The sequence below is a fragment of the Suncus etruscus genome, chromosome 15 (assembly GCF_024139225.1).
Source record: "Suncus etruscus isolate mSunEtr1 chromosome 15, mSunEtr1.pri.cur, whole genome shotgun sequence".
NCBI classification, from domain to species: domain Eukaryota; kingdom Metazoa; phylum Chordata; class Mammalia; order Eulipotyphla; family Soricidae; genus Suncus; species Suncus etruscus.
The window spans coordinates 60,907,815-60,925,933 of record NC_064862.1 but is presented as its reverse complement, the minus strand read 5'-3'; the positions used below and the strand labels follow the sequence as shown (position 1 = coordinate 60,925,933).

The 18,119-nt window shown below is 58.4% G+C and overlaps 1 protein-coding gene across 1 annotated transcript; it reads left to right on the top strand.

The window, feature by feature from the left end:
• Positions 1-288: 288 nt before the first annotated feature.
• SBK1 (SH3 domain binding kinase 1) lies at positions 289-17,256 on the top strand. Its single transcript, XM_049787812.1, has 4 exons — positions 289-457; positions 13,658-13,890; positions 15,010-15,212; positions 15,969-17,256. Exons 2-4 carry the CDS (start codon positions 13,665-13,667, stop codon positions 16,755-16,757), a joined length of 1,218 nt encoding a protein of 405 aa, XP_049643769.1. The 5' UTR covers positions 289-457; positions 13,658-13,664; the 3' UTR covers positions 16,758-17,256.
• Positions 17,257-18,119: the final 863 nt, after the last annotated feature.

Below are 18,119 nucleotides of genomic sequence, written 5' to 3'. Positions count from 1 at the left end.
TCGCGGGGACCCCCAACGCATCCAGGACCCTGAGACGCCCCCCAGGAGATCGGGGGACCCCTGCAGCTCCAGCGCAGCGACTTCCCATCCGTCTTGAGGTGCCGAGGAGATCCCCCCATTTTCCGAGATCTAGCACGCAGCGGACCCCCCTAGGGATTGGGGGGACCCCCGCCCAAGCTGCTGATCCTTGCAACTGCACACCTCAAGCCCACGAACGCCCCTTGGTCCCCGGCATCCACCCAGCCCTCCCTCCGCTTGTGCAGACGGGCGGAGAACCCGAGCCTAGGGACCCGCACCCTCACCAGGCCTCCGATCGGGGCGCCCCGGCAGAGCCCCCCGCGGCAAGGTTTGCACCCCGGCTCGTGGAAACGGCGCCCTGAGCCCCCCCGGGCCGGGCAGACGGCCCCGACACGGCGCCGAGACCCCCCGCCGCGTCGTCCCCGCGGCCCCAGCCCAGGTAAGCCGTCCGATCGAGCGTCCGTCCGGCTGCAGGTGGGGAATTTGGGGTGCGCGGCCCCCGCCGGCGTCGCCATGGAGCCCGGGCTGAAGGACGTCTCTTTGTGTCTCGCTGGAGGAGCCGCCCCCTCCTCCTCTGCCTCCCCCCCCCACCCGCCCCGGGGTTCGGGCTCGGCTCCCAGACCTCCCCCCACAACGAGGGGAGGCGAACCCCCATCACTGAGAAGGGGCGGAGGGGAGCAGTCCCCCCAAATTTTGAGCTGGACCTATTCGGCCTCGGTCCTTAAAGTGTATGTGCTCTCCCTCCAGGACCCCCCGGGGTTTTGGGGGTGCCCATTGGTGGGGGCTGCAGTCTGCACGAGGATGTCTTTGTCTGAAGAGGGGAGAAGGGGTGTGTGTGTGTGTGAGAGAGAGAGAGGATGCTCAGATGCTCTGGCTTCAAGGCTGAATGGGGGTCTCCACCCCAACAAGCCCCAGGGTGGGTCAAGCCCTTCCCAGAGGGACGCTAGTTTGGGGGGCCAAGGAGCCCTTGAAGTCAGGCCACCTTGTCCCCTTGTGTGAGGGACACACCTTGGAGAATCCCATGTCCTGACCTAGGGCCACGCCTCTGGTCCGACCAGTGAGTCTCCAATACCTAACAGACACTGACCCAGACACCCTGACCCTGGGAGGGGGGCATTCTCCGCCTTCTCCCCCTGATCCCCCAACTTGCCAGGCAGCTCCCACCCCTGCCAGCACCTTGCAAGATGACAGCACTTGGGAGGCTGTGCCCTGAAATTCAGATTGATTTTCTGAATGAGGATGGCCTGGGCCATCTGCTCTGGGGTGTCTGCGTGTCCCCACCCCCATTCTCAGTGATGTTGAGCGGTTCCAGCAGGAGACTTGGTGCCTTTCCTCATCCGAAGACCTTAATGGGCTCTAGGCTCCCTCTCCCCTCGCCCAACCTGGCCCCTTCCTCCCTCTCTGGCTCTTCCCAGGCCCACCTAGTCTTGCCGTGGGCCAGTTGAGGTCGGCCTGATTGGGCCCAGTTGACCAGTTTTCATCCCATTCCTGAGGCACCCAGCTGTGCTTCTGCTGCACAGTGGGGGGACCTGGAACCAAGCAGTTTCTCTTCTGGGTCTTCCCAGTATCATGTCCCCACATCCATGGGGATGCCCAAGCAGTGGAGCATCCCCCTTCAGTCCTGCTGCCAGTCACCTTGGGCAGCAGTGGGGACCTCCCAGTAGCCACTGCAGGGTGTGCTGGTCTCTCTCTTTCCAGCTGTGGAGAAGCTTCTAGGTGGCCCCTGACTCTCCCAAGGATTTCAGGCTGGGGTGGGATGGGGAGACACCCAGCTCAGGGAGCTAAAGGGAGAGAGACAGGGCTGAGGGACAGTGGCCTGGCTGTGACAAGCCAGGAGGTAGCAGGAAACTGGAGAAGGCCGCCTCACCCCTGGAGTCCAGGCTCAGCGGACCTATGTTCCCCCCCCCCCCACTCCCTCTCCTGTCGCTTGTCCCACCCCAACCTGCCAGGCTCCCTGCACCTCTTCTAGGTCCATAGCACAAGGGAACAACAGCAAGTGTCTTGACCTCCATGGCTTCATCCTTGCTCCCCAAACCTGGCACCCCTCTGCTTGACCCTGCCCCCAGACCTGCACCTGGCTGGCCTTGCTGGTTCCACTGCTGGCGCCCCCCCCCACCCCAGCACAACAGTGGCGTGTCCTCCACGTGCTTGGCCGCGCCTCTCACAGCTCCGCCTGGCCCCAACCCAGCCTCCCAGCACATGTTGTTCTGGTGCTGCCTTTGTTGCAGTTTCACATACAAATACTGATTCTTGCATCCTTTGGAAATAGCACATGATGTGGTAACTTCAGGCCAAAGCCACAGAATGACCTTTAGACAGATGCTCATCTCCAGCTTCCCCGGCCCCTCCTGGCCTGCCCGCCTTTGTGGGAGCTGAGGCCCCTCACTAGGCATCTGAGCTGACCTTCCTCCATGTGGGTTGTGCATCTGGCGCTCCCCGCCTGTCCTTGGCCAAATTAGAACATCCACGTGCTGTCCCCATAGGCTGCTGGGTTGGTTATCATGGGCAACTCTCCGTCCTTTGGCCTGTACCCCTTGGCCTGCCCTGTGCTAGGCCCTTGTCTCCAAGGGTCCCTTCTAATGGGACCATTTGCTTTGGAGCAAAAATCCACAGATGTAGGTCCAGGTCTTGCTTACACAACTGGGTGGGGGTATGACCTGGCTCTCTGGGCCTTGGTTTACTTGTGTGTCCACAGAGGAAGTGGGTAAAATTGTCTCTGAGATGTTTCATTGTTCTTTTGAGGCTGTGTATGTGTGTTGGGGTCAGACCTGGCAATGCTCAGGGGTTACTTCTGGCTCTGCTCTCAGGAATTACTGTTGGCTTTGCTCTGGGGACCCTGTGGAATGCTGGGGATGCTGGGACTGAACTCAAGTCAGCTGCGTACAGGCAAGCGCCCTCCCACCGTAGTATCACTCTGGTGCCTTGACCTGACTAGTCCAAATGCTAGTCCATTAGACATTTTGGCCAAGCAGGAGGTAAACCTAGGAACTGGCTTCTCTCAAGAACATTGACCATCTGGACCCTGTAAGGAAACATGGGTGACAGCACGGTGTCCCAGCACCAGGCATGGCTTGGGAATGGAATGTGCTGCCTTTCCAGGTTGTTTTGTAGGAGCATGAGGTCAGCAGACTCAGCAAAGCCCTGGACATTGCTGGGCTTAGCTGCTGTGTGACCTTGGGCAAGGTGCTATGTCTCTCTGAGAAGAGGTAACCTGCACAGAAACTAGGACCACACCTGCCTCAGGCCTCAGTGGTTTAAGTGAGTGACACCAGGGAGGAGCTGGACAGACCTGGCTGGAAAGTGTCCCAGAGCTGCTGGCTCTCGGCCAATGGGGCCTGGCCAGGGAACTGCTGACCCCAGGAGAGTGGATGTTGAGAGGTAGCTCTGCACAAAACTTAAGGGCCGGAAGCGTGTCCCTGGGTGCTCTTGTGATAGAGGGTGTCCCTGTGACTGTGGGGTATGGGTAACCCTATGACCATAGGTGACCCTATGACCACAGATGTCCCTGTGTCTGTGGGGTTGCCTCCTGATCATGGGTGACTCTGACCATGGGTATCCCTGTGATCTGGTCTGTGCCGGGTGTGGGTGGCAGTTCCAGCCAGTGCAGAGCCATTCTGTGTGCTTCCGAGTTCTTGGGGGTCCTTTAGCGTGGACTCAGGGTCTTCCCAAACCCCACTCTCTGAGTTCTTCAGAGTTGGATGGTTTGGTCCAGAGAAACCAGCTAAAAAAAAAAAAAAAAAAAAAAAAACTTTTCTGGGCAGGAATGCAGGCTTAACTCAGCCTGCCTTGGACCCCTGGACTTCTGGGGCAGCCAAAGGTCAGGCTCTGCACCTGTTTTCTTGTCTAGGCCCTATGGGGGATGGGAACCCCAACAGATCTAGTCCAAGACCACCAGGTGGTTCCTCCCTTGCTGCCCTTTCCTAGGCTTTGTGGGGCCATGAGGAGCCCCAGAGAAGCCACTTTGAGCAGTCCCTGGGGGACAGAGTGTTTGAGGGGTGCAGTTGAGGACACAGACGGGCTTTAGCAGAGAAGGTTCCACTGGCTTCTATATGTGGAGCTGGGTCTCCTCCTCCCTTTACTGATCCTCACAGCAGGACAGGGCCCTACAGCAAGACACCCCCCCCCAATTGCATCTGCTGCCTGAGGGAAGGTTCTGTGAGCACTGCCGGCCTGACCCTGGACACCTCCAAGGCATCTAGACCCCACTGGGACTGAAAGAGAAGAGCTGAGGGGGGAAGGGCTGCAGAGTCAGCAGGGCCCTGAGTAGAGGGCAGCTTGCAAGTGCTGGGGTTCAGGGTCGATTCCCTCAATCCAGCTCAGCCTTCCTGCCCCACACTCTGTCCAGGAGCCTCTCACTGAGCCCTAGGAATCTTCCCTCCTCCCCCAGCGGCTCCAGCCAGCCCTTCCTTCATGGTTTCACAGGATGCTTCAGGGCCCAGCACGTGGCACCCCTTTGTCTCAGCCACATTCACCCAATATGCCTGCACAACCCCCACCCTGTTCCCCCAGAATCACTTCCAGCCCAATCAGTCCTGCCTACTGTTCCCCAGGCCACGTTTAAGGGTTCCTGTCTCCCCACCCTGCCCAGATTCCCTCACCTCCCAGTTTTCCTGACCTGGCCCTAGCCTGGAAGCACATGAGGGCGGGGCTGTGGATTCCTAAGTGCTCAGGGTCTCTGCAAAGCTCCCTAACCCTATGTTTCAGGGTCACAGGTCCTGGTTAGAGGCATGTGAGGCAGTGTCCAGCTCACTGGTCAGGCACCAGTGTCCAACTCACTGTGGACAGGGGAGAGGCGAGGTCCCCAGAATCCAGCCCAGACCTCTAGGAACAAGGGAGGGACAGGGTCACCCTTCCTGAGCCTGCGTGTCTCCATCTTCGATGCCATGCCCTGCCAAAGGCAGGTGAGCCCAGTTCTTGTCACTGCTCTCTAGTCTGTTCTCTAGTCTGCTCTCTGCTCTCTCTCTCTCCCACCCCTGCCTTCTGCTGTCATCTGCTGTCACTCTGCCCTTGCTGTCATCCCTGACTCTGCCTCTTCCCTGCTGTCTCACTCCTGCTCTCTGCCTCACCCCTGCTCATTGTCTCAACCCTGCCTTCTGTCCCACCCCTGCCCTCTGCTATCACCTGCTGTCATTCTGCTCTCTGCCTCACCCCTCCTCTCTGTCACAACCCTGCCTTCTGTCCCACCCTTGCCCTCTGCTGTCACCCCAGCTCACCAAGATACACAGCCCTTAGGTCCCATAGCCCCCTCCCCCCGGGTCTGTCCTTAGGCTGGGCAGGGCACAGCTTCTCTGGGAGGGGCCAGAGAACCAGTGCCAGCTCTGGCACAGCTGCAGACGTGTCATGGGCTATTAATACCACTGAGGACAGGCCTGAGGAGGAGCAGGGGCACCAGCTGGGTGGGAAGACAGAGGTAGACCCAGGCTAGAGGCCCAGATGCCACAGGTGTTGCAGGTTGGGTAGCAGCAGGGCAGGAGGTGTTTCACAGTTTATGCAGCTTGGGTGAGGGCTCATCCTCTCAGGACTTTGCCCTGGGAAGTGGGGAGCAGGGCAGAAATCTTTGGCATCCTGTGGCCCCAGGGGTGAGGCCCCACTTGGGTACAGAAACCTGGGTACAGGTGGATGGAGCCACACGGTAGAGCTGGCACATGGCTTCTTGGCTCAGCCCACAGATGGGCAGACTGAGGCTGGGCAGGGCATTCCACCTAAGGGGTTAAGCGGGCACTGTGCCACTATGAGGGCACCCTCTTCCCCTCAGGAACCCAAGAAGAAAGTGTTTACATCACAGGAGAGAGGAGGACTGTTTTTGGAGACTTTTCAGCGAGCCCTGAACCCTGATTCTGGGTGTGGTGGTGATGAGGGGTGTGGGAGCTTGTTTCTGGGGGTGGTTCTGAGCCTCCAGACTACGTGATGTGAGAGCCTGGATGGTCTGGATGGCTCAGGGGGTGTCTAGAAGATGGTCAGGGATCCTAGGTCAGCAGCTGTGGCAGGAGTTTTAGGGACAAGGGCTAGGCTTGAGGAGCCCTAATCACAATAGGCAGTAAGTGCCCCAGAGTGAAAAAAGCCTGCAGGGAAGAGGGGTAAGACATATGGGGTACCTGGGACCAGGAGTAAAGATTCCCATCAAGGGGGATGGGACAGGGTTCCCCAGGTCCCCACTTCCTGAGCATAGCCTGATCATAGGAATTCAGGGCCCTGGCTGGGCCTCTCTTCCCCTCCACCCTTGGATGCTGACCTAGGTGGAGGGGACCCCAAGTTTCCTCTGGCTGTTACCTAGCACAGCTTCCCAGGGGCTCATTCATGCACTCACCGCTCTGTGCCCGCTGAGCAGTCCCTCCTGAATTACATAATATCCGGAAAGGACAGATGCACTCTCCAGGGGAAGAGAGTAGGGTGAAGGAAGGAGAGTGTAATGGTGTGGCCTGAGAAGCCCAGAGGAAAGAGCATGTGTGCAGGAGTTCTGGGACAAAGGACACAGCCCCGGTGGGAGTAGCAGGAAGCCCCTAGATTCTGGAGCAGAGGTGGGGAGAGGAGACGTCAGGGGGTGAGTTAGGAGCAAGAGGGGGCCCACGCGAGGGAGAACGCCATCCACTTGGGTTGTGCCAGGAATAGACTGACAGGAAGTTCTGTAGCAGAGAGATGGTGGTTCAGCGGTGGGAGGCCGGTGCCTTCTCCAGAATCGCAGACACCAGCAAAGCATGCCAGCCATTTCCCCAGGTCCCATGGGCCAGTGCAACTGAGGCCCAAGAAGGCACAGGGGGCTGGTGGCTGCTGTTCTCATCTTAGAATGTCATCTCTGAGGGGCATGGGGCACTCAGCAGGTCCCAGACACAGGCATCTGCAACAGGCTGGTGTGGACAAACAAAGGATGTCTGGCTGACTAGGCAGCAAAGCCAGATATGACCCAGACCTTTCCCAGGGTCTCCTACCCCTAACCAGTGAGTGGAGGAAAATGGGGTGCTGAGGTGTTTGGAGGCATCTAGTACTTACAGACCTTCATCACAGTACCTCGTTCCAGCTGTCCTGTTTTGTTCTTCCAATTCTCATACTGTGCCTATTCTACACAAGAGCGCAGTTGGGGAAGGAGAACATATTGCCTATCAGGACCTCAACACCATCTGCTTTGTCAATGTTTGTGGGGTCTTGCAGAGTAGCCCATGAGTTGGGGGTACTGTTAATCTATTGCAGCTTTCCAGCTTTAGAAATGAGGAGTTGTTGGGGTTGGAGCGATAGTACAGCAGTTAGGGGGCTTGCCTTGCACACGACCAACCTGAATTCAATCCCCAACATCCCATAAGGTCCTCCAAGCCCTCCACAAATGATTCCTGAGTACAGAGTAATGCCTGAGCATCACCAGGTGTAGCCCTCCAAAACAAAAACAAAGTACAAAAGAAATGGGGACTTGGATTCTCTCCCCTCCTTCTGCTGGCCTCAGGCACTCAGTGTGGCCCAGGCCGGGTGCTGTCCACCCCCTGGTGCTGAAGGCAGGAGGCCCCAGAACTACTAACTGACCAGCAGGACCAGAGTCTAGACTGTACCCTACAAAGGAGTGGGGCTGCTATAAGCGCACTCAGAAGGACCAGCCAAGAAAACAATTTTCTAGCGCTATTTTAAGGCTTTTGTGGCTTAACTTTTGGACACTGGAATGACCATGCCCAGATATAAATCCTGCCACTTCCAGTCTTGAGCCAATGGCTACAGTCATGAGTAGCTAAGGTAGGTGGTGTGGGACACTTGGTATATCCCCTAGGTATCCTGAATGTCAATCCTTCCTCTCCTCAACTTCCCTCTCACAGCTCCTCCCGCCCACCCCCAAGGATCCCCTCGCTGTGGAGCTGTTGAAGAGAGCCAGCACCTGCCTCAGTCACCCCAGACTGGCCCATCCCGCAACTAATTCACCCTATTTCTTAGTATTTCCCTGCTCTCTCCTTGCCACCAGTGTCGGCATCGGTGAAATGGGGCTGTGATACCTCCAATAGGTCCCCCAGAACCTAGCCTGCAGGGTCACAGTCAAGAAAACCAAGATAGGAGCCAGAGTGATAGCACAGTGGGTAGGGTGTTTGCCTTGTACATGGCATCTGAGTTTTGATAGCTGCCATCCCATATGGTCTCCCAAACCTGCCAGGAAGAATTTCTAAGCACAGAGCCAAGAGTAACCACTGAGTACCACTGGGTATGGTGGCCCCAAAACAAAATAGAGGGCCAGAGAGATAGCACAGCAGGTAAAGTATTTGCCTTACCCATGGTTGATCTGGGTTTGATCCCCAGCCTCCCATAGAGTCTCCTGAGCACCACCAGGAGTGATTCCTAAGAGCAAAGCTAGAAGTACCACCTAAGCATCACTGGGTACCCCCCCCAAAATGAAGAAATCAAGATATAAAAAGGTACAACTTCCCAAGCACGTAAGGAATTATTCACCCAGAATTTGTCACACTCCAGAAGCTAGGAATAGCAGATGATTAAGGACGGGACTTCCTTTCATGGATTGTTTACTGGTCGCTGATCTCATTAAGGCCTCTTCAGGTATTCCCCCTCAGAAGCCACCCTGCTTTCCACTCCAGGACCCTCTGTAGAAATCTGGCCAGGTTCTTCCTGTCCACCTGGTCTCCGGGTTCTCACTCTATCTGCCTTCCAGGCCTGTGGGCTGTCATAATACATCACTCTCACCGCTGTCCTACCTGCTTCCATCAGGAAACATTAACTCAACTCAAAATGACTTAAGTCCAAAAGGTCCACCAGTGCATAGACACTCAGCACACTTGACTTCGAATGAGCCCAAATGCCCCCAGCACCCTACTCTGCTCAATCCCGAACTGCTGCCTTCTCTGCCAGTCTCCCCTTCTGGGAGCAGGGACATCCTAAGTGGTTCCACAGGTCCCCTGAAGCTGTCACAGTGACCAGCTGGTGACCCACCCTTTAACATGGTAGAGGTGCCTCCTTGGCCTTCTCCCAGCCAGGAAGTCATATCTGGCAGGTAGAACACACCTAGAATCTGCCAGAAGGGCTTGAGCCTGCTCAGATGGTCTCTCTGCCTTTGAGTATAGGTGTTTGGAGGCAGTGAGGGCAGAATGTGGGGTACAGGGCTTGGACTCCATTCCCAGGCTGAGAGGAAGATGCTCCAGCTTCTCATTTTACAGAGAAGCAGGTACCAGGCCCCCTCCCAATCCCCCAGCACCTGTAGTTACAACTGTGACTACCCAAGAACCTGCTCAGTGGCACCCCCAGCCAGGCTTTTGGAAGGCTCAAGGGTAGGCGTGTACTTGGGGTGGAGGGGACCAGAGTTGTCAGGTGAGCAAGGCCACCATTTTCCCATGGAGCCCCCAGAACCCCATATGCTTACTTCCCAGTCAGTCCACTTCCAGCTGCACTCTCTTCGTTAGTCGGCTTGTGCCTAGACTGTTCATTTGCTCTTGGGCACGCCACTTTGCAGTCTGTGCCTCAGTCTTTCCTTCTAAAATGTGGAGCTATAGCAGTAGTGGCCCCCTCCCAGACCCTTCTGTTTGCCAGTATCCCTTCTCTCAGGCCAGCCTCCTCTCTCTTCTGTGGCCACACGGTCACCTTTCTCCTGTGCTCTCACTGGGTTGATTTTCTCTGGCCACTCTGCCTTCTTCGCCTGCTGGACACAAGCTCTTTAGCCCAACAGCCTTCCACATTACAGGTTCACTTCTGGCCTACATACAATGCAAGATGAGCAGTTTGCCCATTATTGAGGGCCTCAGGTCATCTGCATTAAACCAGCACAAAGCAAAGGCAGAGACTTGCAAGACACCATCTGTCACCATCCTTTTGGCATTCCTTGGGACAAGCCTTCCCCATGCGTCATACCCTGGAGGAGAGAGGCCCCATGCCTGGGTGGAGCGTGATCCTCCAGCAATCGGTGCTGGCAACAGGACGCAGTCGGCCTCAGCCTTGGACTCCCATCAGCCGCTCCCATCAGAGAACAGGAAAGCCCCCTGCTATTGCTCTAGCCCCCGGTCTGCTTCTTGACTGCTCTGGAGTGACCCAGTGCGTAAGGGACCCTTTGTAGTGCCAGGGAGCAAACCTTACCCTTTTACTATCCTCTGGCTTCTCACCCCTGCTCTGGAGTGCTTTGTGAATGCAGTGATGGAGTCTGGGTGCTTGTGGACATGGAGAGTTTGGTCTGAGTGCTTGTGACATAGTGAGTGGGATTTTTAAAGGAGCCAAAGCCAACCTGAGCCACTACCAGCAGGAGATGGGGTTATTTAATCTCTATGCTCCCTTGTTGGGGAGTCCCCACCCACAGTTCTGACCTGCACACATGGATAAACCACAGCCACCACCCTGGGGACTCAGTGACACCTGTCTGGGTCACAGACAGAAACTGAGGGCCAATTTTCAATGTAGGGCACATGTAGTCCTGCATGTCCCATTGAGTGTCATGTCACACACACACACACAGTGACCCCACCCCTGCTGCTGGCAAGTGAGGGCTATGTAGTGGTTACTCTTCCTGGGACAGAGGAGGACAGGGACTATGATGGCACCCGGGGAAACAGAATTCTTTTCATTCCACTCATGTCCCATTTGGAAAAGGGGTGCCAGGGCCTACCCCTTCTGGCTCTTGCAGGGCTGCTGGAAGGCATCCACTTAGCTGCAGCTTCTGATCATTTCCAACCTCAGAGCTTGTGGATCTGGATGCCATTCTGAGTGATAAGAATACACAGATAGGGCCCGGAGAAATAGCACAGCGGCGTTTGCCTTGCAAGCAGCCGATCCAGGACCAAAGGTGGTTGGTTCGAATCCCGGTGTCCCATAAGGTCCCCCGTGCCTGCCAAGAGCTATTTCTGAGTAGACAGCCAGGAGTAACCCCTGAGCACTGCCGGGTGTGGCCCAAAATCCCAAAAAAAAAGAATGCACAGATAAGGACCCCCAACTCAGCCCAGAGCTGGAACACATCCTGCATGTGTAAGGCCTCAGGTTTGCTCCTGACACTGCCATACCTGAGTGCCATGAAGAAGACCCTGAGAAAAGGAGCTTCCACTTTCTTTTTTTGTTCATTTTGGGGTACATCCCACAATGCTCAGGGCTTACTGCTGGCTCTGTGCTGAGGGATCACTCTTGGCGATGCTCAGGAAAGCTTATGTGGTGCCGGGGATTGAACCTGAGTCTACCACATTGCAAGAGATGGGCCCTCCCCCACTGTCCTATTACTCCAGCACCCAGGAGCTTCCAATCCCTGTCCCAGGTGTCACCTGTGGGTCCCTCTGCGGCCTGTGTCACCCCCTCGCTCTCTCAGGCATGGCTAAGGCTCTCCTAGAACAGCTCCAGCCTTGCCCTCTCTCCATGGTCCTGTCCTGCAGTAGAAGCTCACGCTGAAGAGGGCTGCGACTTGCTCAAGGTCACCCAGCTGAAAAGTGGCACACACCAGGATGCGGGCCAAGGCGAGGGTTGCGGAGCCCCAAGGCCCGCCTATCTCCATGGCTCCTGCTGCGTCTTCTGCTCTATAACTGGGTCAGGGGATGCGTTGGGGGAGGCTGGACAGGAGAAAGGGTGGCAATGGGGACCCCAGCGCTGGACCCTAGGAAGCAAGAGAAGGGATGAGGGAGGGCTGGGTTCAAGCTAAATCCTGCCAGGGTTGGGGGGGGGGGTGGATGGAGGGGACTCTGCCTGTTTAACAGGGTCAGATGGGGACACTGCGGAAGCTGTGTTCAACCTATTAACAGGGACCGCAAGAAAGGAGGGGAGGGGAGGAGAGCGCAAGGGGCAGCTGGGACAGTAACGATGTGAGGGGGTAAGAGGGCCCCTTAGCCAACCCAGTACCTGCTCATAGTGATGGGATGGCCCAAGCACAGGGGCGGCAGTCATCAGGGCCTGCCAGGACAGCCACAGATAGGAAGTTCTCCGCTCACAGGAGGCCCAGGGGTCACCTCAGTAGATGGGGGGCTGGTCCTGTGCTTCAGGAGGTGGCCTCACTCTCCATGGAGGGCCCTCGCCCCTCCCCACCCCACGGGAGATGTCCCAGAAGTGCCAGCCCAACCCAGCCTGCCTGGACCAGGTCTAGGGCCAGGTCATAGTTGACAGACATGAGACTTGGCCCCTCCCTCTGGGGGCTGTCAGCGCTCCATCTGGGCTCAGGCTGGTTGCCGTAGCAAGGGGAGACACAGACAGCATCTGGGAGACGCGTTGGGGAGCCTCTAGCTGGGCTCGCTTATGAATGAAGGGAAGGTGGCTGGGTGGGAGTGCCAGAGCCCCAGGAAGCGAGGCGTGAGGATGCGCAGATGGAGCTCAGGCTGGGGCGGGTGGGAGGCCAGGAAGCCCCTCCTCGGTGCAGTGCCTCGTGGGAGGCTGGGTCGTGCCAGCAGCCTGGAGAAGAGCTGCTCTCTACCTCCCTAAAAGGCTCCCCCATTGAAGGCTCCGAGGGTCCCACAGCCAGAGGGCCACTGCTCATGGCTGCCCGCAAGCGACAGGATTGGAGGCAGGCGGGCATGGTGCCGAGAGCAAGTTTTGGAATCTTCCTCAAGGCACTCACACACTCAATCGCACTTGCACGCGAACACACACACCTTTGGAATCTTCCTCAAGGCACTCACACACTCAAGCGCACTTGCACGCGAACACACACACACACACCTTTGGAATCTTCCTCAAGGCACTCACACACTCAAGCGCACTTGCACGCGAACACACACACACACACACACACACACACACCTTCCCTGAGTTCTGCCCTCCACATGGACCCCCATGGCCGTGGCACACAGGCTTCGCACCCCTGAGCAGTAGGTGCATCAGGACACCCATCCGTCCACTTGTGAACCCTTTTGGACAGGATGTGCTGAGGGCAGAGGAGACAGTGGTGCTGCAGCTGTGGGGACCTAAGGGGGACTGTTGGCATCTGGGGTGGCCCTGGTTGGGCTGTGACTGGCTGCCCCCTCCTCTTATCTTCTTTGCTGCCCCTGGAAGGACTCAACTCCTTCCTTCAGTGCCGCATGATAGACATGAGACTTGGCCTCTCCCTCTGGGGTCTGTCAGCGGCTCCATCTGAGCTCAGGTTGGGTGCTCCCAACTCCACTCCTTCATTCAGGCTGTTATTCCCAGCCATCCTGGGCTCAGTGCATGGCATGTCGGTGTGATAGACATTATCAGATACAAAATGAAACACCCAGGGGCCATAGAGATAGCACAGTGGAAGGGCATTTGCCTTACATGCAGCCAACCCGGGAGGGACCCGGTTCGATCCCTGGCATTCCATATGGTCCCCTAGCCTGCCAGGGGTGATTTCTGAGTGCAGAGCTAAGAGTGACCCCTAAGCACTGCTGGGTGTGGCCCAAAAACCAATCAATCAATAAAGCTTAAACATACAACTGCAATCATGTTTGTAATCACGGTGTTTAAATAAAGATAATTATAAAGCTTAAAATATTTTTAAAAAGAGAAGGTCCCTGGCACACAACAATAACAACAACAATAAAATGAAGCACCCAGAGACAGGCTGGGATGCAGGATATGCCTGAAGACAGTGGGGAGCACTGGGCCTGGCCCTGTGCTCTGGAGAAAGGGGGTGCCGCCTCCCCCCCCCATGGCCATCTTGGACTGTTTCCAGGCACCTTGGTGAACGGAAAGAAGGAGCAGGGCTGGGGGAATCTGACTGATGCCACACCCCATGTCAATCCCTCCACAGGGAGAAGATGAGCGTGGGCTGCCCGGAGCCAGAGCTGCCCCGTTCTCTGCCGTGCTGTGGGCCAGGGGCCCCCCCTGGACTGGGTGCAGGGGTGCCAGTCCTCACCGAGGACATGCAGGCGCTCACCCTACGCACACTGGCCGCCAGCGATGTCACCAAGCATTATGAGCTTGTGCGGGAGCTGGGCAAAGGCACCTACGGGAAGGTTGAGCTGGTGGCCTACAAGGGGACAGGTGAGTGATGTGGCAGGACACATGTGGGGACTGGAACCCACTAGGGGATGGGCAGGAGGGCACAGCTCGGACACATCAATGGAGGACTCATCCTGAGAGCCACAGTGTGGGGCACATGATTTCTGGGTCACTGACACTTCGGGGACAGCATTGGGGACAGTTGGAGTTCAGGAGGGGTCTGGTTGGGTCATGTGGATCTGGGCTCCAGGTTCACCAGAGTGGAGAGGGGACCTTGTTTCACCCTGGACACCATTGACAGATGGGTGAGAAAACCCCTCAATCAAAGCCAGGCAGCTATAGGGAGGGTCACAGAGGGGTACCCACTTCCAGAACCTTCTTACTTCACCACAAAGCTTGTTAACTCCCCGTGGAAGCTAATCATGGGGAGACCTGTCCAAGCTCACACCAGCTCTCCTGAGCTTTGCTACTTGCCTGCTGTGTGGCCTCTGGTGAAACACTTAACCTCTCGGGCCTAGATATCCCCCTGTGTAAAATGGGGTGGCCTGTGAGGGGTGCGTGTTCTGGGGAACTCATGTTACACAGCAGTGCCGCCCAGACAAATAGGGCTGGCGTTGTGCACGTGTGCTCTCGTTTCCATGTGTGTTTAGTTCCTCCTGAGTTTGTCATTAACAAGTGCTTTGGGGACACCTATCCATGGTGCTCTTCCCAGCCTCTGCTGGGACAGATCCTGGTGGTGCTCTCAGGATTGTGCTGTGCCATGGATCAAAGCGGAGCCTCCTCGGGCAAGCTGAGCACACTCACCCAGCTCCCTGCCAACAAGCATTTGTCAAGCAGCGCCACCTACCGACAATTCTGGAAGCCCTGCAGGGAATGAGCGGAAGTTCCTGCTGTGGGGAGGATGCGACTCTGGGTCCAGCAGGCCCATAACTTAAGCGAGGGAGGAAATGAATGAGTCAGAGGGAGAATGAGAGACGGTGGGGAAGGGCTCTGCTTTGCCAAATCCTGTCACTGGAACTCTAGGCCTCCCTTATAAGCCCTGTGTCTCACCTACCGATCCCCAAAAAATGGTATTAACAGCAGGGCCAAGAGACCCTGTCTGCCCCTCTGGTGCAGGGGAGTGGGGCACGTATCTCCAGTGCTACCCTCACCCCCTTGCAGGCATGAAGATGGCGCTGAAGTTCGTGAATAAGAGCAAAACGAAGCTCAAGAACTTCCTGCGCGAGGTGAGCATCACCAACAGCCTCTCCTCCAGCCCCTTCATCATCAAGGTGTTCGACGTGGTCTTTGAGACCGAGGACTGCTACGTGTTCGCCCAGGAATACGCACCCGCGGGGGACCTGTTCGACATCATCCCTCCTCAGGTACTTGAGGTTGCTGGCAGACAGGGGACGGGACAGAGCAGACAGCCTGGGGGTGTCCGACCCCTGAGTGACTTTGTTTGCAGCCCACTACCCAGAAAAGGGGGGGTGCATCCCAGCGGGAACCAGGGCTCCTGGCCTGTGATCACCAGAGCCAGGTTTGACTGGTACTAGATGGTCAAAGCCTCTCAGTGATGGCATGGAGATAGGGCGTTTGCCTTGCATGCAGAAGGACGGTGGTTCGAATCTCGGCATCCCATATGGTCCCCCGAGCCTGCCAGGAGCGATTTCTGAGCGTAGAGCCAGGAGTGACCCCTGAGCGCTGCTGGGTGTGACCCCCTCCCCCAAATAGTTGAGTTTTGGTGTAATCTTGAGCTTAAAATCAAGATGTAAGGTGGGCCGGAGAGATAGCATGGTGGTTCGAATCCCGGCATCCCATAGGGTCCCTCAAGCCTGCCAGGGGCGATTTCTGAGCGTATGGCCAGGAGTAGCTCCTGAGTGTTGCCGGGTGTCACTCCCCACCACCAAAAAAATAAAACAGCCTCTCAGAGCCTCGACCCGAGACACGGGCACCATAGTGGCCACTTGGGCCGGCAGCAGCTAGCCCGGGCGCCCCTCGGCACTGCGGGTCAGATGGGTCTGGAACTGGGTGCGGGGACTCAGTGGGGAGCCCGGAGGCCGCGCCTGGGAGCCGGGAGCTCGCTGGGCCTGGGTGTGGGGCGCCCCCGACCTCGGCCGCCTCTCTCCCTCCCTCCCCAGGTGGGGCTGCCCGAGGACACGGTGAAGCGCTGCGTGCAGCAGCTGGGCCTGGCGCTGGACTTCATGCACGGGCGGCAGCTGGTGCACCGCGACATCAAGCCCGAGAACGTGCTGCTGTTCGACCGCGAGTGCCGGCGCGTGAAGCTGGCCGACTTCGGCATGACGCGCCGCGTGGGCTGCCGCGTGAAGCGCGTGAGCGGCACCATCCCCTACACGGCGCCCGAGGTGTGCCAGGCGGGCCGCGCCGACGGCTTCGCGGTGGACACGGGCGTGGACGTGTGGGCCTTCGGCGTGCTCATCTTCTGCGTGCTCACCGGCAACTTCCCGTGGGAGGCGGCGTCGGGCGCCGACGCCTTCTTCGAGGAGTTCGTGCGCTGGCAGCGGGGCCGCCTGCCGGGGCTGCCGTCGCAGTGGCGCCGCTTCACCGAGCCGGCCCTGCGCATGTTCCAGCGGCTGCTGGCGCTCGAGCCCGAGCGGCGCGGGCCGGCCAAGGAGGTGTTCCGCTTCCTGCGCCACGAGCTCACGTCCGAGCTGCGCCGCCGGCCCTCGCACCGCGCGCGCAAGCCCCCCGGCGACCGCCTGCCCCCCGGGCCGCTCAAGCGGACGGTGCTCACCGAGAGCGGCGGCAGCCCCCGGCCGGCCCCCCCTGCCGTCGGGCCCGGGCCCGTGCCGGTGTCCGTGCCCGAGGCCGGCCTGGCGCCCCCGGGGGCCCCCAGCAGGACGGACGGACGCCCCGACAAGAGCAAAGGGCAGGTGGTGCTGGCCACGGCCATTGAGATCTGCGTGTGAGCCTGGGGGTGCCCCCAGTCGAGCACGGGGCTGCCCCAGGTGGGGCGGTGGTCCCCACCCCACCCCAAAGCCGCGCCCCCCGCGCGGGCGGGTAGAGGTAGATTGGGCCAGGACGCCCAGCCGCAGAGGGTCCCCCCCACCCAAAGACCTCCTGCCCCCTCCTGGAGGATAAGGGCTGGGTCCAGGGAGCCCCAGCGACTTGAGGATGCAGAGGCCTCGAACCAGGAGCAAGGGAGCTAGCTGCCAGAGCCCCTTGCACACACACACACACACCCCATCTCCCCGACCTTTGCCTCCCTGACTAGTTGCATCCCCCTTGATAGATTACGCAAGCACCTGCCCTCCTGGCCTGGGTACCCAGCCTGGGCAAGGTGGTGCGTGCTGGGTGTGGGCACTGAGGAAGGGCTGCGAGGAAGGGAGCTGAGAGCAGGGGTGCGGGCTGGACCTCTGAAAATGTAGCAGATGTCTGGATGAGCGAGCGAGCGTGTGTGCGTGTGCGTGTGCGTGTGCGTGTGTGTGTGTGTGTGTGTGTGTGTGTGTGTGTGTGTGAGTGAGAGTATGAGCTGGCAGGTTCCAGCACAGACCCCAGAAATCCTGTGACCCACACCCCATTCTGGGAGCAGAGCCCTTCAGGAAGGCCTTCTAAATGGTGTGTGCCGCGGCAGTCCTCCCTTCCTCCCTAGAGACTGTCCCACAGGACTGAAGGGCTCCAGTGTGGCCCTCATGCCCTAAGGCCTTGGGTGCTGAAACGTGGGGGGGGGGGCAGCACCCACTCCCTGGGGCACCTCTCTCCTCTGGCCCAGCCCACAAATAGCACCCCGGGCTTCCGTCAGGCCCAGAGAACTGAGTGAAATGTATCTCTTGGTTTTGCATTAGGGTCTATTTCCCTGGCTCCTGCGGCAGCTGTGTACGTAAGGGAGTGGGTGTTGGGGGGGACTGTGGGTGCAAGGGTCAGAGCTATCTCTCTGGAGCTATATGTGTCAGAGGCTGCATCCAGACTCCCTCAGCCACCACCCCCCTCCCAAACTCTCCCCAGGCAGCTGCAGAGGGGCCCAGGCCTCACCACCAGCCCTCAGGGAACCGGCAGGAGGCATCTGCAGGTTGGTTCAGCCCTCAACTTGAGAGGACCCCTGCCCCCTGCATTCCCTCACCACCTTGCCCTGTGGGAGGCCTGGGACCCTGCAATAACCACCACAGGGGGAGGCTGCCCCTCTGCCTGCCATGCCCACCCCTGCTCACCACACCTGCTGGGGTTCCAGGACTTGGAGAGGGCTCCTTGATGGTCAGGCTGACCGCCCACTTACCTAGAGCCCCTGGTCTCCTCTGATCCCTCATTCCCATGTGCATAAGGGCTATAGGTCC